The sequence below is a fragment of the Ruditapes philippinarum genome, unplaced genomic scaffold (genome assembly GCF_026571515.1).
Source record: "Ruditapes philippinarum isolate M1 unplaced genomic scaffold, ASM2657151v2 ctg684_1_1_1_1, whole genome shotgun sequence".
Lineage (NCBI taxonomy): Eukaryota > Metazoa > Mollusca > Bivalvia > Venerida > Veneridae > Ruditapes > Ruditapes philippinarum.
The window spans coordinates 390,801-407,249 of NW_026855648.1; the positions used below are offsets into that span (position 1 = coordinate 390,801).

The following is a 16,449-nucleotide window of genomic DNA, read 5'->3' on the forward strand; positions in this document are numbered from 1 at the left end:
CAGGATAATTATGATTCATGGTAAAATTTCTGCTGAATTTTGTATTTTGTGTTTCACACCAGAGTGTGAGAAAATAAATAATGAATGTATTTCTGTGCCAAGGTGGAATCTATGTAGGATTTCTATATCATGATATCTGCAGATATATTAGTGGTACATCAATTTTACCTAGATAATTTTTACATTATCCATTTGCATTATAACATAGATTTATCATAACAAGCATTTTCCCAGTCTATAAAGCAGAGTCTATGACATAACCACATTTTACACCCTATGTGCTCAATTTAAGGTATGACAGAAAAAAATTCTTATATGATTTATCCTTTCTCTTTATCATGCATTGCAAAAATACACTCCAAGATGTTTAATTTTGTCAAGTCTTTTTTTTTCAAGGAGCAACATCACAGTCAAAAATCCTAAAAGCATAAATATGGTGATCAAGGGAAGCATTTTAATTGAAAAATATGCAGAGAATAATTAAAGAAATTAATAATGGTCAAAAATTTTTGTCAAATTTTCAGCATGCTTTTGGAATGTCTTTTGTCTTTGGGTCATTTTGCACAAAATAAACATGATGATTCTGAAAAAACAGGGCGAGGTAATTATCTGAAAATTTGCACACAAGTTATTGGCCTAGACCTTCATCAAATTGTCTACAAATTTCATAAAAATATTCCTAGTCCTGTCATGACAAAAAAAATGTCAGGAGTCCATTTAATGTTTTCTTTTTACACTTAATCTACAAATGTCCAACTAAGGAATAACTGAATGGAAATTGTATTATATGCAAATCAAGTGGGTCCCTGTTTCATAGGAAGGGGGGGGGGAGGGGGGGGAGGAATGGTGGGTGTATGATGGAATGATGTGAGCAGAAGGGTTTAAACAGAAATGTGGGAGTAATGCAAATTTATTGATTTCTGTAAAACCTTTTTTTTCTCTTAAAATACTGAAAAGCGCTAGCTATAAACAAAAGTAAAGAGAATCACAATCTAACAAACCATGCATCTGAAAAATTTCTTCTCAGTAAAATTATCAAATAACCTGCTTATCAACTAACTAAGCATTTTATATTTTGCTTGCACATCATCAAAGATCGACACAAATACTGGGTGAATCATAGGAGCTGTATAGCAGGGAGGCATGCTGCACATGCAGTTTTAATACAACATCTTAATAACTGTAAACTGCTACTTTATGACAATACAAGGTTCCAACATAAACTTTTTTAATAAACCACCCAGAATTCAACTAATAGAACACATATGTTTTATTTTCACATACTTCATTTAACATACCTGTAAACAGAAAATCTTAATTACAAAAACATTAATTGAAGTTTAATTGTTGTACCTACAGCTATTTGATAGGGTTTTTTTTACAAGAAAAAAATAAACAAATTAAAATGTTCTTAATGTTAAAGTTGTCAGTGATACAAAATTAAATGTTGAAAGAATTTTGCTTTTTGCAACACGTGCAATGTCAAAGAAATTTATTAGTGTGAAATTATATATAAGTAATTAATTATGATAGATGAAAAATTTAACATATTGAAAATCTGCACTTAAATTTTGAAAATGACTTGGGTGCAAAATGTTTTATTAAAAACTTGTTTGAATGATAAAGTGTTAAAGACTTGGTTCTATGTCAATCAAATATTGTAAAGATTTAATTTTATTACTTTCAAGCTGAACATGTGGTAGAAATCCTGACAGTTAAACCACCAACCTTTTATATTACTTATACAATTTTATCTTAAAAGAATCCCAATTCCATTGTGGGATTTGAACCCATTGTAATATAGCTCAATTAATACATAGCCATTAACATGTATATAGGCAATAACTATAGCCTTTCTTGTAACTGTTGATTTAATTTTATGTATATAATATTAAAGAGGATAGTGCGAATTTAAAGACACAGCAAAACAGCAAAATAAATAACACACCAGCATAAGTATATTTAAATATTAAAACTTAAGAAAGTATTTGTTTATTTGTTTTCTTACACTATTTTTTACTTTTCTGTTAAAAGCCTTTAATATCCTTATTTATTTATATACTATATAGATTTTGATAACATGATTAAATGAAAATAATTTATCACATATCACACATGCTTCATTGTAAATTAGATCAAGTTAACTTGGTAGCATGGTTCTTGTGTTGAAATGATAAATGTGTACAATTTATAAAATTAGTCTTTAAGAAATCATATCATAATATTAAATTCTACATACACTGAATCACAATGATAAGTTGTAAACAAAAATATCTCACAAAAAAATAAGATGCCTCAAAAAATAAAAACATGACGAAACTGATCTTCCATAGTTACAATATTAATATATTTATTTTTGTAGACTTTAAAAATGAAAGCTGTAGGAGTGGGCCTAGGACGCCAAGCTGAGAAAGATAGGACAGTTGACTGCAAATATAAACTTACCCACAATGCCATTTCCACGACCTGCTGAACGATTTGTGATTCGAACTACAATATAACAAGAGTAAAATAACCTCCCTTATACTATAATAATTGATTACCTCCCTTGTATAAGAATACCGTACTTTTTTTTTTTTCAACAGTAAAATGATCTCCCTTATCCCTAAGTTATACAAGAATATTATTGCCTCCCTTTAACATGACATAAAAATTCTCATTAAGTTTAACTAATTGTTGACTAAACTTAAATTTTAATATATTAAATATTGTAACTATGGAAGAGTTTCCAAATCGGCCATAATCTAATGATTCTCTCTTAAAAATTTTCCAATTTGTTTCTTCAAAAATCATTGCTACTGTAATGTCTTTTTAAACTGTTCTAGCTTGCTTCAAATATACAGAACTGTCTATTACATGGTCAAGGATATCTAGAAGAAAAAAAATAAAACAAGAACCGGTTGAACCGGGTGATGCTCCCCGAGAAGGTTCTGGACACAGGAAAGTATAAAAAAAATGAACAAAGGGCAAAAACTCCAAAATTAGGCAAAGCGGAGTTATGTTTTTTTGCACTGCACTTCTATTCAATGAGATCTATCTATCTATAAAGTTTCCTGATGATATCAGAATTATGTCCCGGGTAAAAGTCAGTGTAAAAATGAACAAAGGGCAATAACTCCAAAATAAGACCAGGCTTTGTTTAGGTTCTTTAAGCATTGCAATTCTATCCAATTATATCTAGCTACCTACAAAGTTTCATGTTGATATCTCTAATAGTTTTAAAGTATTGTCCAGGACAAAAGTCAAAAAGTAAAAATAAACAAAGGGCAATCACTTCAAAATAAGGCAAGGCAGAGTAATGATTCTTAAGCACTGCACTTCCACCCAATGAGTCCTATCTATCTACAAAGTTTCATGTTGATATCTCTTATAATTTTAGAGTAATGTCCCAGACAAAGTCAAAGTGTCAAAATGAACAAAGGGCAATAACTCCAAAAGTAGGCCAGGCAGAGTGCACTGCACACCTACTCAATAAGATCTGTCTACCTACAAAAGTTCATGTTGATACCTCTTATACTTTTAGAGTTATGTCCCGGACAAAGTTCAAAGTGTAAAATAAACAAAGGGGGATAATTCAAAAATAAGGCAAGGCAGAGTTACGGTTCTTGTGCACTGCACACCTACTCAATGAGATATATCTAACTGCAAAGTTTCATGTTGATACCTCTTATACTTTTAGAGTTATGTCCCGGACAAATTTCAAAGTGTAAAATAAACAAAGGGGGATAATTAAAAAATTAGGCAAGGCAGAGTTACGGTTCTTGTGCACTGCACACCTACTCAATGAGATCTATCTACCTACAAAATTTCATGTTGATACCTCTTATACTTTTAGAGTTATGTCCCGGACAAAGTTCAAAGTGTAAAATAAACAAAGGGGGATAATTCAAAAATAAGACAAGGCAGAGTTATGGTTCTTGTGCACTGCACACCTACTCAATGAGATCTATCTACCTACAAAGTTTCATGTTGATACCTCTAATACTTTAAGAGTTATGTCCCGGACAAATTTCAAAAGTGTAAAATAAACAAAGGGGGTAATTCAAAAAATTTGGCAAGGCAGAGTTACGGTTCTTTTGCACTGCACACCTACTCAATGAGATCTATCTACCTACAAAGTTTCATGTTGATACCTCTAATACTTTAAGAGTTATGTCCCGGACAAAGTTCAAAGTGTAAAATAAACAAAGGGGGGATAATTCAAAAAAATTAGGCAATGCAGAGTTATGGTTCTTGTGCACTGCACACCTACTCAATAAGATCTTATCTACCTACAAAGTTTTCATGTTGATACCTCTTATTTACTGTTAGAGTTATGTCCCGGACAAAGTTCAAGTGTAAAAATAAACAAAGGGGAATAATTCAAAAATTAGGCAAGGCAGAGTTACGGTTTCTTATGCACTGCACACCTACTCAATGAGATCTATCTACCTACAAAGTTTCATGTTGATACCTTCTTGTTTTTGTTTCAAAGTTATGTCCCCGGACAAGAAAAGGGGACGGACGGCACGGACGGGACGGACGGACGGACGGGACGGACGGACGGACGGAAAGACGGACGGACGGATGGACGGACGGACGGACAAGGCGGCGACTATATGCTCCCCCGAAATTTTTTCGGGGAGCAAAAAATTGAGTATTCCGGCCAACATAATAGCTTTTTAATGTTCACACAGGCATAACCCTTAACCTACTATAACCTCTTAAACTGACTTGTCCAACTTTCAATCTGGCTTAAATCATTCATTTTTTAAAGAAAAAAATTCTAAATATATACATGATCTTGGTCTGCTAGAATTAGTTGCAACTTGCCTCAAGCAGAGCCTAGCAGGTACAGTATTAACTATCATTTATATTGATCGTCATGCATCTCAGATCAAATGCACCAAAATACAATCAGCAAGTTTGCTCGCAAAAGAATTCATATTTGAAATAGATTGTTTTATACTTGGCTGTATATACACCCGAGCTTTAACACATTACATTACAATATGTTTTATTCAAACCTCATTATAGTTTTCCCTTTCTTACAGAATGTAGGTAACTAGAAGGAAAGTTTCCCCCACATTTAGATAAATTAGTTAACACCCATTATTTTAAATGAGAAAATAAAAACTGTAATATTCTACTTAAATTTCAATATTCTACTATAGTTTGAACAGTTCTGGAAGATGAATGTCATTTTGATGATATATATAAATATATTAACCTGTTAAATAAGGTCAGTAGGCTTAGGTAACAGATCAGTTATAACTTTGTGCAAAGTATTATTGACCTGGTTACCTGAATCGTCTGGACAACATAAATTGTCCAATATAAGACTAACAGAAATATTCATACACTAATGGGTAAAAAGTACAAATTTTGATGGTTGGTTGGATTTAAGGTCACACCAACACTTTAAAGGTCATAATAGTAACTTTTTAGTTTTGCTAATGGAGTAAGGTCTCAAATGCCCATGTGAAATTATTTCAGGTAAAAGCTGTCACCCCCTTATAACCACTGATCACTAGTAAGGTTACCCCCATACAAGAATACAAAGTCTCTTGCAGGCTTCAAACACATAGTGATAAGGTCCACCAGATTTTTAAGTCAGTGACTGTAATGTTTTGGCCCTGGAGGGTGTTCTCTCATTATAAAACAACTAAATTTTGTGGCACTGGGTTTCAACCATCATCAATACATTGAATCCTAATTGAACAACATATTAACCACAGGTATCAGAAGTTAACTTGAAAGGTTCTACAAAAGGTTTTGACACCATCGATACCAAATCCAACCTCAACACATCAATAAAACAATTAATTATGGTCAAATATTCTCTTTTGATATCTATAGATTATTGACAAGTATATGGCAGTTTCTTCCTTCAGATACATGATTTCAAAAACAATATTTACATCAGAAAATTAATCTCCATCAAAGTATTCAAGCACCTGAAGCCAATAACCAGAGAAGGCTGAAGTTTTTTATGGATAATTTTGATCAAAAACCAGGCCTTAATTCAACATGTCAAAACTGTACAATATTACGTAAGTGAACAATTAATGAGGACTGAGGAAAATTATTTCTATTATAATAACCAGTGAGCATATCAACAGACCTGTCTTTACAACCATAATTACTTTCAAATATAGAAAACTGCTGTATCATTATTATTATAACGGTATATACAATAATAACAATGTGTAGTAACAATTAGAGAGCTGCAGGTGCTTGTGTTACAATTATATCATAAATGCTTTTGATATAATAATCAGGTCTTGCTGCTCCACAGACGCCAGCTGTTTAAACAGTTAAATATATACACCAGATCATGAAACAACAGTACCCCCACCCCCACATGCCCCAGGATTAGCAGGACCAAAGATCAGCAAATTCTTGTTGAAATTTCAGTCCTGCAGGTAAATGAAGAAATAAACCCCCCACAAATTGCCTGTATTTTGGAAAAATAAATAAAAACCTCATCAATTTTAATATTTTATCAACCCAAAATTCAATTTAAAGGGAAAAACTTATACCCTTTTTACTTCCCAAAATTTTATTTTACAGAATTGTATGTAAAACTAGAACTGTGTCCAAAGGACACAGATGCCCCCACTGACAACATATAATTATATGGTAAATAGTGAAACTAGAAATGTGTCCGTAGGACACGGATGCCCCCAAATGCCACTGTTCTGTCAATCTTATGACTCTAGGTCCACAAGTTGCCACAAGTTGAAAACTAAAAATCAACAAAGGGCCATAATTCTGTTAAATTTGGTCGCAGCAAAAATTCCTTCCTTTACTACCATCTACACATTAAGGTTGTTTATCCTTGCAAGTTTAAGCAAAATCTGCCATTTGGTTTAAGAGGAGTAATGCGTTCACAAAATTTCTACATAGTATATAGTGAAACAAGAGGGCCATGATGGCCCTGAAGTCGCTCACCTGTATATAGGCCCCCGGAGCGGGGCCAGTTTAAACCCCAGGGCTTTTATTTGAACAAACTTGGTAGACACCCATTAGAAGATGTTTCATGCTAAACATCTAAAGTCCAGCTGGTCAAGTTTTTTCTTTACACATATAGTTAAAAACAATGACACACCTGGGGCAGGGCCAGTTTTGACCCAAGGGCTTTTATTTGAACAATCTTTGTAGACACTTACTAGAAAATGTTTCATGCTTAATATCTAAACTCTAGCTATTCGGGTTTTTTCAAAGAAGATTTTATAAGTTTTTGCTATACACATATAAGAAAAATCAATGTCCCCCGGGGCGGGCCAATTTTGATCCCAGGGCTTTTATTTGAACAAACTTTGTAGACACTCACTAGAAGATGCTTCGTGTTTAATATCTAAACTCTAGCTTTTTGAGTTTTTTCAAAGAAGATTTTTTTAAGTTTTTGTTATACACATATAAGGAAAATCAATGACCCCCGGGGCGGGGCCAATTTTGACACCAGGGCTTTTATTACAAGAAACTTGGTAGATACTCACTAGAAGATGTTTCATGCTTAGTATCTAAACTCTAGCTATTTGGTTTTTTTCAAAGAAGATTTTTACAGTTTTTGTTATACACATATAAGGAAATACAATGACCCCCCAGGGCGGGGCCAATTTTGACCCCAGGGCTTTTATTTGAACAAACTTGGTAGACATCCATTAGAACATGTTTCATGCTAAATATCTTAGCTCTAGCTCTTTGGGTTCTTTTAAAGAAGATTTTTTAAGTTTTTACTATATGCATATAGGGAAAATCAATGACCCCCTGGGGCGGGCCCAATTTTGACCCAAGGGCTTTTATTTGAACAAACTTGGTAGACACCAATTAGAGGATGTTTCATGCTAAATATCTTAGCCATAGCTCTTTGGGTTTTTTAAAAGAAGATTTTTTAAGTTTTTACTATATGCATATTGGGAAAATCAATGACCCCCTGGGGCGGGGCCAATTTTGACCCCAGGGCTTTAATTTGAACAAACTTGGTAGACACCCAATAGAGGATGTTTCATGCTAAATATCTTAGCTCTAGCTCCTTGGGTTCTTTAAAAGAAGAATTTTTAAGTTTTTACTATATGCATATAGGGAAAATCAATGACCCCCTGGGGCGGGGCCAATTTTGACCCAAGGGCTTTTATTTGAACAAACTTGGTAGACACCCATTAGAGGATGTTTCATGCTAAATATCTTAGCTCTAGCTCTTTGGGTTCTTTAAAAGAAGATTTTTTAAGTTTTTACTATATGCATATAGGGAAAATCAACGACCCCTGGGGCGGGGCCAATTTTGACCTCAGGGCTTTTATTTGAACAAACTTGGTAGACACTCACTAGAAGATGTTTCATGCTAAATATCTAAGCTCTAGCTCTTTGGATATTTAAAAAGAAGATATTTAAAGTTTTTTCTTTTGGTTGCCATGGCAACCAGAGTTCTGCATGGAATTGAATTCTTTGAACAATTTTCAAAGGTGACCACCAAAGGAACATTCCTGTGAAGTTTGGATGAAATTGGCTTAGTGGTTTATTAGGAGATGTCATTTAAAGTAAAAGTTTACGGACGGACGGACGGACGGACGACGGACGGACGCCGGACGGCCGGACGAAAAGCGATCACAAAAGCTCACCCTGTCACTTTGTGACAGGTGAGCTAAAAATCAATAAAGGGCCATAATTCTGTTAAATTTGGTTGCAGCAAAAATTCCTTCCTTTACTACCATCTACACATTAAGGTTGTTTATCCCTACAAGCTTAAGCAAAATCTGCCATCCGGTTTAAGTGGAGTTGCGTTCACAAGATTTAGGGACGTACGGACAGACAAGTGCAACGCAATATGCTCCCACTTTGTGGGGGCATAAAAATTACTGTACTATGTCTTGCAAGTCTATACAATGTAAACTCTGACTTGCCATTACAAGTACAATCATGTTATTTCCGAACACTGTACTTTACTTGGGAGCTTTTATACTTTTAACCTGAACTTTCTGTGTGGTTACAGGAAGTAGATTTGTTTATATACAGTGTTATTTGCTATATTAGTATCATGCAAGTCTAACTTAATTACTTATCAATAACTTTATGTTTGTTTGTTTATTTCATTTTACGCCTTTTCCCAACAGTATTTCAGTCATATAGGTGGGTAATTCCTGGAGAGTTACCCCAGTACTAGACCGCGCTAAACTACCAAAGCATCTCCCAGGGATCGAACCCATGCCAGAGAGGTAACTGGAGGAGAAGTCATCGACTCTAACCGTTCGACCACATAGGCGGTAATAACTTTATGTAAAATTTAGTATAATATGACTAACTGTACAGAAAGACCACCCATACAAAAAGTTGCTCAAACTTTCACACTCACACTTACGGTATTTCCTATTTCTTTGAGATAATTACATCTTAGAGATAGAACAATCCTGGTGTTTCTATGATGAAAGTTAATTAAAATAAGAGGAAACGTAACTCAATGAACAACTCCAGTGAGTTATATATGAGCCCCGTCACAACAAAACCAACATAGTGCGTTTGTGACCAGCATGGATCCAGACCAGCAGTCTGATCAGGATCCATGCTGTTCGCTATCAGTTTCTCTACTTGTAATAGGGTTGATAAGCGAACAGCATGGATCCTGATCAGACTGCGCGGATGCGCAGGCTGGTCTGGATCCATGCTGGTCGCAAACGCACTATGTTGGTTTTGTCATGGCACGGCTCATATATACAATGGTAGATATTAATTGTTAGTGACACTAAAGTCAAGCCACACCTGTACTATAATAACATATAGAAGCTGGTATAATGTCAGCATGGTAACAGATGTTATAACAGCTGATTCATTATATTGACATACTTCCTGAAAATATTCTATCATATTTCATTATCTTACTTATCATATCTTATCTTTACAGTTAGATCATATGAAACGTCTAGTAAATTACTTTAAATCTTTGACACACTGACAAGTCTAATTTTTGCAAATTTAACAGATCTTCCCTCAAAGGGTTATATAAAGAGAAATTTCTCACAAAATAAAACTTTTTTACGATGAGCTTTTACAAAAGGTACTAAAAAATATTTTATTTTAAATATCTGCAAGATGGACTGTATGGTTAGAAACATAAATGTATGAAATTAAATAACATTTTTCCCTTTCTAAAAGCATTAATACAAAGCTATACATTTACAAAGCAATGATTGCAATTTCAGTTACATAGTAACATGTCTGAACAGATTAATGCCTATTGTTTATGTTATATTGTGATGTTGCCAGTATATGAAAATCTTGTTTAATTGTTTACACAATATATAACCTTGACATCATGACTGCATCACTTGCAGAATGTGACATACATTAAATGACTGGTTTTATTCTGGACATTTCAAGGTCAAGAAAACTTTTTATAAAAAGGTTAGTTCAGATCATCAGACAAGAAATAAAGAGCTGTGCTCAACTATTCTCAGAGCTGGATAGTAAAACTACAGCCTGGATAACAAGTTCAAAAAGGGCCATAATTCTGCAAAATTCTATGTTTGAGTTATTGGCCTTGGACAGGAGCACCTATTATGCTCTAAATAAGTATTAAGTTTTCAGTAGTTTTGGAAATATCAACTTGCATGCAAAAACTCAACAAAAGTATGACACTGACACCAACGCCAAGTGAGAAGCTCTCCCTGTTATTCTAATAGTCAAGCTAATAAAGGAAGCTTACATCTAAAACATGATGACTCCCAACAATCTTGAGTTTATATGATACTCACCATAACCTTGTGGTAAATCCACTGCATTATGTAACTGATTCCGATTTAAATAATTGCGCCTACGTGTAGACCGTCGTCGTGGAAACTCTCCCTCGGACGGACTACTTGTATTGTCCTCACTATTGCTATTATAACTGAGGTCATTATTTCTAGTCACTGAACTATGGGCACTGTGAATACGCGGAGGGTTTAATGATGATGTACTGTGTCTGTGCGCGCTAGAATTTGCACGATCACGATGTCTGTGGGAAGCACTAGAAGTTAGACGCGTAGCTGATGATGATCGTCTCTCACTATTACTACTGTTGGACGTAGTTGGGGATGCTGTAGACGTTGTTATTCTGACAGATGACTGGGACGTTTCTATAGCTGGCCTGAAATAAAATAATATAAAATAGTTGTCAAAAGTGAGTATTCAATCTAACTATTTATAAAATTCAAACTTATAATGACCTGAAGTTTTCATCAAAATTTAAAAGTTTTTCACACCATCAACCTGCTATACAGCTTTTTTAGTGCACAACAAAAATAAAATGACTCATCAAAAATTTAAAATAAAAGGGTTTTTCTGCAGGTTCTACTTAGCAAAGTAATAAATTCTTTACAGACTAATTTACAGGTAAACTTGTTTCACTATCGAGACTTTCAAACTTGTTTCCAAGCTTTTGCATTTAAGGTTTTGACTTGAAAGAAATGCATTAACATGAAAGTGCAGTGTACTTGATTGACATCAAAGTTTTATTTGTTGAAATGTTATGTTTGTAATTATTTCACTTTCTCAAAAAATAAGTAGAGAAAAAAAGGTTCTATCCTCAAAATCTCAGGTGTAATGCATTTATAATATAAAAACAGCAATAAAAATAAACATTAAAATTAATGTGAATTGTAAATTTCTGACTCAAATATTAATTTCATAATAATGAAAAACCTATGCTACAGATCTAAAAACTGTTATATTTATCTGTTTTATGAAGGGTGGAGCTTTTTATATTAAAAACAAGAGCTGTCGGTAGGACAGCACGCTCGACTATTCTAATTGCTTGATAGTAAAAGAGCCTTGATAATGTTAAATTTTTTAAGTTCACAAAAGGGCTAATTTTTTTTTATAAATTCATGTTATAGGTCTTAGAGAGAGTCTAATTATACAGTATTGGCTTGACTATTTGGAAGGTAATGTCACAAGGGTGCTTTATTGAGTATAATAATACTAATTACTTATGAATACATAAAATTGACAGAATTTTAAGGTACAAAGGCTTGTTATTAAGATGTTTTATCAAGTAAATCACTGCTTTATTATTACGTATGCATAAAATTGTCCCAAAAAAGGCACAAACCCTTCAGTAGTAATGGAGATAACAGCTTACAAGCAAAACTTTACCATGAATTTTTTAAGTTGAAAAAGGGAAGAAAAATCAGCCTAAATGCAAGATAGAATTATGGATCTTTGTCAGTGACATACAATTCTGACCCTAAATGCATATGTGAAGTTTTAAATAAATATCTTTAATAGTTATTGAGATATGTAAAACTTGCATGTAAACATTAACCAAGAGACTAAGTAGAAAAGGGGATATGAATCAGCCTTAATGCAAGATAGAGTTATGGAACTTGGTCAGTGACATATAATTATGACCCTCAAATTATAACCCTAAGTACATGTGTAAAGTTTCGAGTAAATATCTTTGAAGACCTTTAACCTTTAACCAAAATCTCTAAGTTTCAAAGGGGCAAATAATTCTGCAAATATTGCAGACAGAGATATGCAATTTAGCAAAATGATGTACATTGTTACTATAAAAAAGTATTGTAAATTTCAATTGAATATCTCAAGCAATAATTGAGATATTTGTCTTTACAAAAACTTTAACCAAAATTTCTAAGTTAAAAAGGGGCATAATTCTGTCAATATTGTAGGCAGAGTTATCCAACTTGTCAATCTGATGTACCTTATTACTATTAATAAGTATTGTAAGTTTCAATTGAATATCTCAAACAATAATTGAGATATTTGACTTTATAAAAAACTTTAACCAAAATTTCTAAGTTAAAAAGGGGCATAATTCTGGCAATATTGTAGATAGAGTTATCCAACTTGTCAATCTGATGTACCTTGTTACTATAAATAAGTATTGTAAGTTTCAATTGAATATCTCAAGCAATAATTGAGATATTTGACTTTACAAAAAACTTTAACCAACGCAGACGCCGACGCGGACGCTGACGCCAACGCCGACGCCGGGGCGACTACAATAGCTCTAATATTCTTCGAATAGTCGAGCTAAAAAGACAAAACAAATAACATTTTTGTAAAATTTGAAATACATTTGAGCCGTGTCATGACGAAAACCAACATAATTGGTTTGCGACCAGCATCGATCCAGACCAGCCTGCGCATCCGCGCAGTCTGATCAGGATCCATGCTATTCGCTTACAAACCCAATTACAAGTAGAGAAACTGATAGCGAACAACATGGATCCTGATCAGACTGCGCGGATGCGCAGGCTGGTCTGGATCCATGCTGGTCGCAAACCCATTATGTTGGTTTTGTCATGACGCGGCTCATTTAATCCTCCATGTGGTTACATTTTAAGTCACATCAATTCTGTTAAAGTCATTATGATGGCAACTTTTCAGCTTTTCCTTAGGAGAAGTACTCAATTTGCCCTTCCACATATTATGCCAGGCCCAATCTGACCTGAATTGAACCACTTACATTTAGTCCTAAACTTTAAATGTAATGTCTCTGTGATGGTTTTACTGACAGATTTTTGGCAATGTTATATATTATATAAGACTATGCTTATATTACGATCTGGAGACATCTTAATAATAATATTACATTAACAGGAGACAAATCAACAGCCCTGGCATAATTTTACCCAACTGTGTGTCCTGGACAGGTGATTTACCCAGCCACTTGGCCAGATTTGTCCTACTTTAGGTTTATTGTCCAAATTTGTCCCTTTTGATGTTTTTTTGGCCAAAATTGTCCTTTTTTATGTTTTTTGGCCAAATTTGTTCTTTTTATGTTTATTGGCCAAATTTGTCATTTTTTATGTTTATTGGCCAAATTTGTCCTTCTTTATGTTTATTGGCGAAATTTGTCACAAAGTGACAGGGTGAGCTTTTGTGATCGCTTTTCGTCCGGCGTCCGTCCGTAAACTTTTGCTTTAAATGACATCTCCTCATAAACCACTGAGCCAATTTCATCCAAACTTCACAGGAATGTTCCTTTGGTGGTCACCTTTAAAAATTGTTCAAAGAATTTAATTCCATGCAGAACTTTGGTTGCCATGGCAACCGAAAGAAAAATCTTTAAGTATCTTCTTTTAAACAACCCTAAGAGCTAGAGCTAAGATATTTGGCATGAAACATCTTCTAGTGAGTGTCTACCAAGTTTGTTCAAATAAAAGCCCTGGGGTCAAAATTGGCCCCGCCCCAGGGGGTCATTGATTTTCCCTATATGCATATAGTAAAAACTTAAAAAATCTTCTTTTAAAGAACCCAAAGAGCTAGAGCTAAGATATTTGGCATGAAGCATCTTCTAGTGAGTGTCTACCAAGTTTGTTCAAATAAAAGTCTTAGGGTCAAAATTGGCCCCGCGATCTTCCCTATATGCATATAGTAAAAACTTAAAAAATCTTCTTTTAAAGAACTCAAAGAGCTAGAGCTAAGATATTTAGCATGAAACATGTTCTAATGGGTGACTACCAAATTTGTTCAAATAAAAGCCCTGGGGTCAAAATTGGCCCCGCCCCGGGGGTCATTGATTTTCCTTATATGTGTATGGCAAAAACTTAAAAAATCTTCTTTGAAAAAACCCATATAGCTAGAGTTTAGATATTAAGCATGAAACATCTTCTAATCAGTGTCTACAAAGTTTGTTCAAATAATAGCCCGGAGTATATACAGGTGAGCGACCTCAGGGCCATCATGGCCCTTTTGTTATGTTTATTGGCCAAATTTGTCCTTTTTTATGTTTATTGGTTTTTAAGTTTAAGATTACAACAACAATCACTGAAACAATTTTAAGACAGCAGCTCTCATAATAATATTTTTTTAAATCAATTTCTTAAATCTACAAAATTGTTGATTCATTTTGAACTTCAAAACATGCTATATCACTTGTGTTTTCGAATACCGCATCAAATTAAGATTTCAAACGGTCAATTAAAGTCTCAATTTCTAAACAGAAACAAGTGCTCCATTGTATTAATGTTTATCAACAAAGGAAAGTTTAATATAACTTACTTACTTCTATATACTCACCTTACCAGACATATGTACAAACTTGTATTCAATTTCTATGCTTTGAGGTAATTAAAACTTTTTGTGCTTCAATTTATTCGCAAAAGTGATTTCAGACTTTTAATTATTTTGCTATACAATATTAATAAAAAATTTATGGAACAAACAAACAATTACTAAAGGTTAAGTTTTTTATGTTTATTTATTGATATATAAACTGAAGTTTCAACTCTAGTGAGTCTTCATCAGTGTTTTACTTATTTTATCAATTATGACATTGGCAACTACTTATAATTAGTTTAAACATATTAATTTAAGCTCCAATGTGAAACAAGTTCTTGTGACTTATATCAATCATTTTAGAGTCAGCTGCTTGGAACCAACTCTTGGTGTCAGATGAAGAAACATGATCTTGACCTGATTAGCGCTTGAACCCATGATGCATGGGTTGATAGGCAGACACCTTAACCACTACGCCACTGTTCCCTCAACTTTACAACTTATAATTTACCTATGAATTCAAGGATTTCGGTAAATTTTATTCTCATTGGAAAAACTATAGTACAATAACCTAAACTAAAATTTTCTGTCTCTAAACTGGAATTTTAAACGACTCCCAACAGACCTCCCTTAAACTTTGTATAATGATTCTGGCCGAGTAACATAGAGTATTGTTTTTATTGTATAGTTAGTGTTTGTGTTTATATATCAAATAGTGGCCAACTGCTGGTAGAAACTATTCTTGGTATGTTAGAAACCTTTTCCGTTCTGGACTAGTGACAAATTCCTGGCCTATTCTACACTTCTAACAGCCTTGTGAAGAACATTTCTCACAGAAATTCAATTATGCTACAGTAAATGACATTACCATATATAATTAATTCATCATTAATTTCTAAAAATAAATATCATGTATGTTTTATATTCTAAGAATAGCGTGTAAACTGCAGCTTCTATAACATTCTAGAACTTTATACAATACCATAATAATGCAATCTTTGTATTCTTTAAATAATGAATGTATAACACAGGGACTTGATGTCATTTCAATAATAAACTTATATAACAGGGACTTGATATCAGGGGTTTGATTTCATATCAATTAAAAACTTCTATCCTAAGGGTTTGATATCATATCAATAATAAATATATATATAACAGGGGGTTGATATCAAGGGTTTTATTTCATATCAATAAAAAACTTCTATCCCAGGGGTTTGATCATATGATTATCATATCAATAATAAACTTATATAACTGGGGCTTGATATCAGGGGATTGATTTCATATCACTAATAAACTTCTATCCTAGGGGTTTGATATCATATCAATAATAAAACATATCAGGGGATTGATGTCATATCAATAATAAACTTATCAGAAAGGCCTGATATTATATCATTTATAAACTTATATCACAGAGAACTGATGACATATGAAAATTAACTTAATATATTACAGGGGTTT

At 33.5% G+C, this 16,449-nt stretch overlaps 1 protein-coding gene across 3 annotated transcripts in view; it reads right to left on the reverse strand.

Moving 5' to 3' along the window:
• Positions 1-16,449, reverse strand: part of LOC132744020 (E3 ubiquitin-protein ligase SMURF2-like) — a 62,080-nt gene that overhangs the window by 23,164 nt on the left and 22,467 nt on the right. For 2 of the 3 annotated variants that reach the window (XM_060732630.1, XM_060732628.1), the window contains 2 exons: positions 10,731-11,104; positions 2,446-2,490 (listed from right to left, as the gene is read on the reverse strand). In XM_060732630.1, coding sequence (XP_060588613.1) covers positions 2,446-2,490; positions 10,731-11,104 — 419 coding nt within the window. The remainder of the gene's footprint in view (positions 1-2,445; positions 2,491-10,730; positions 11,105-16,449) is intronic. The other variant, XM_060732629.1, reaches the window with a different exon arrangement.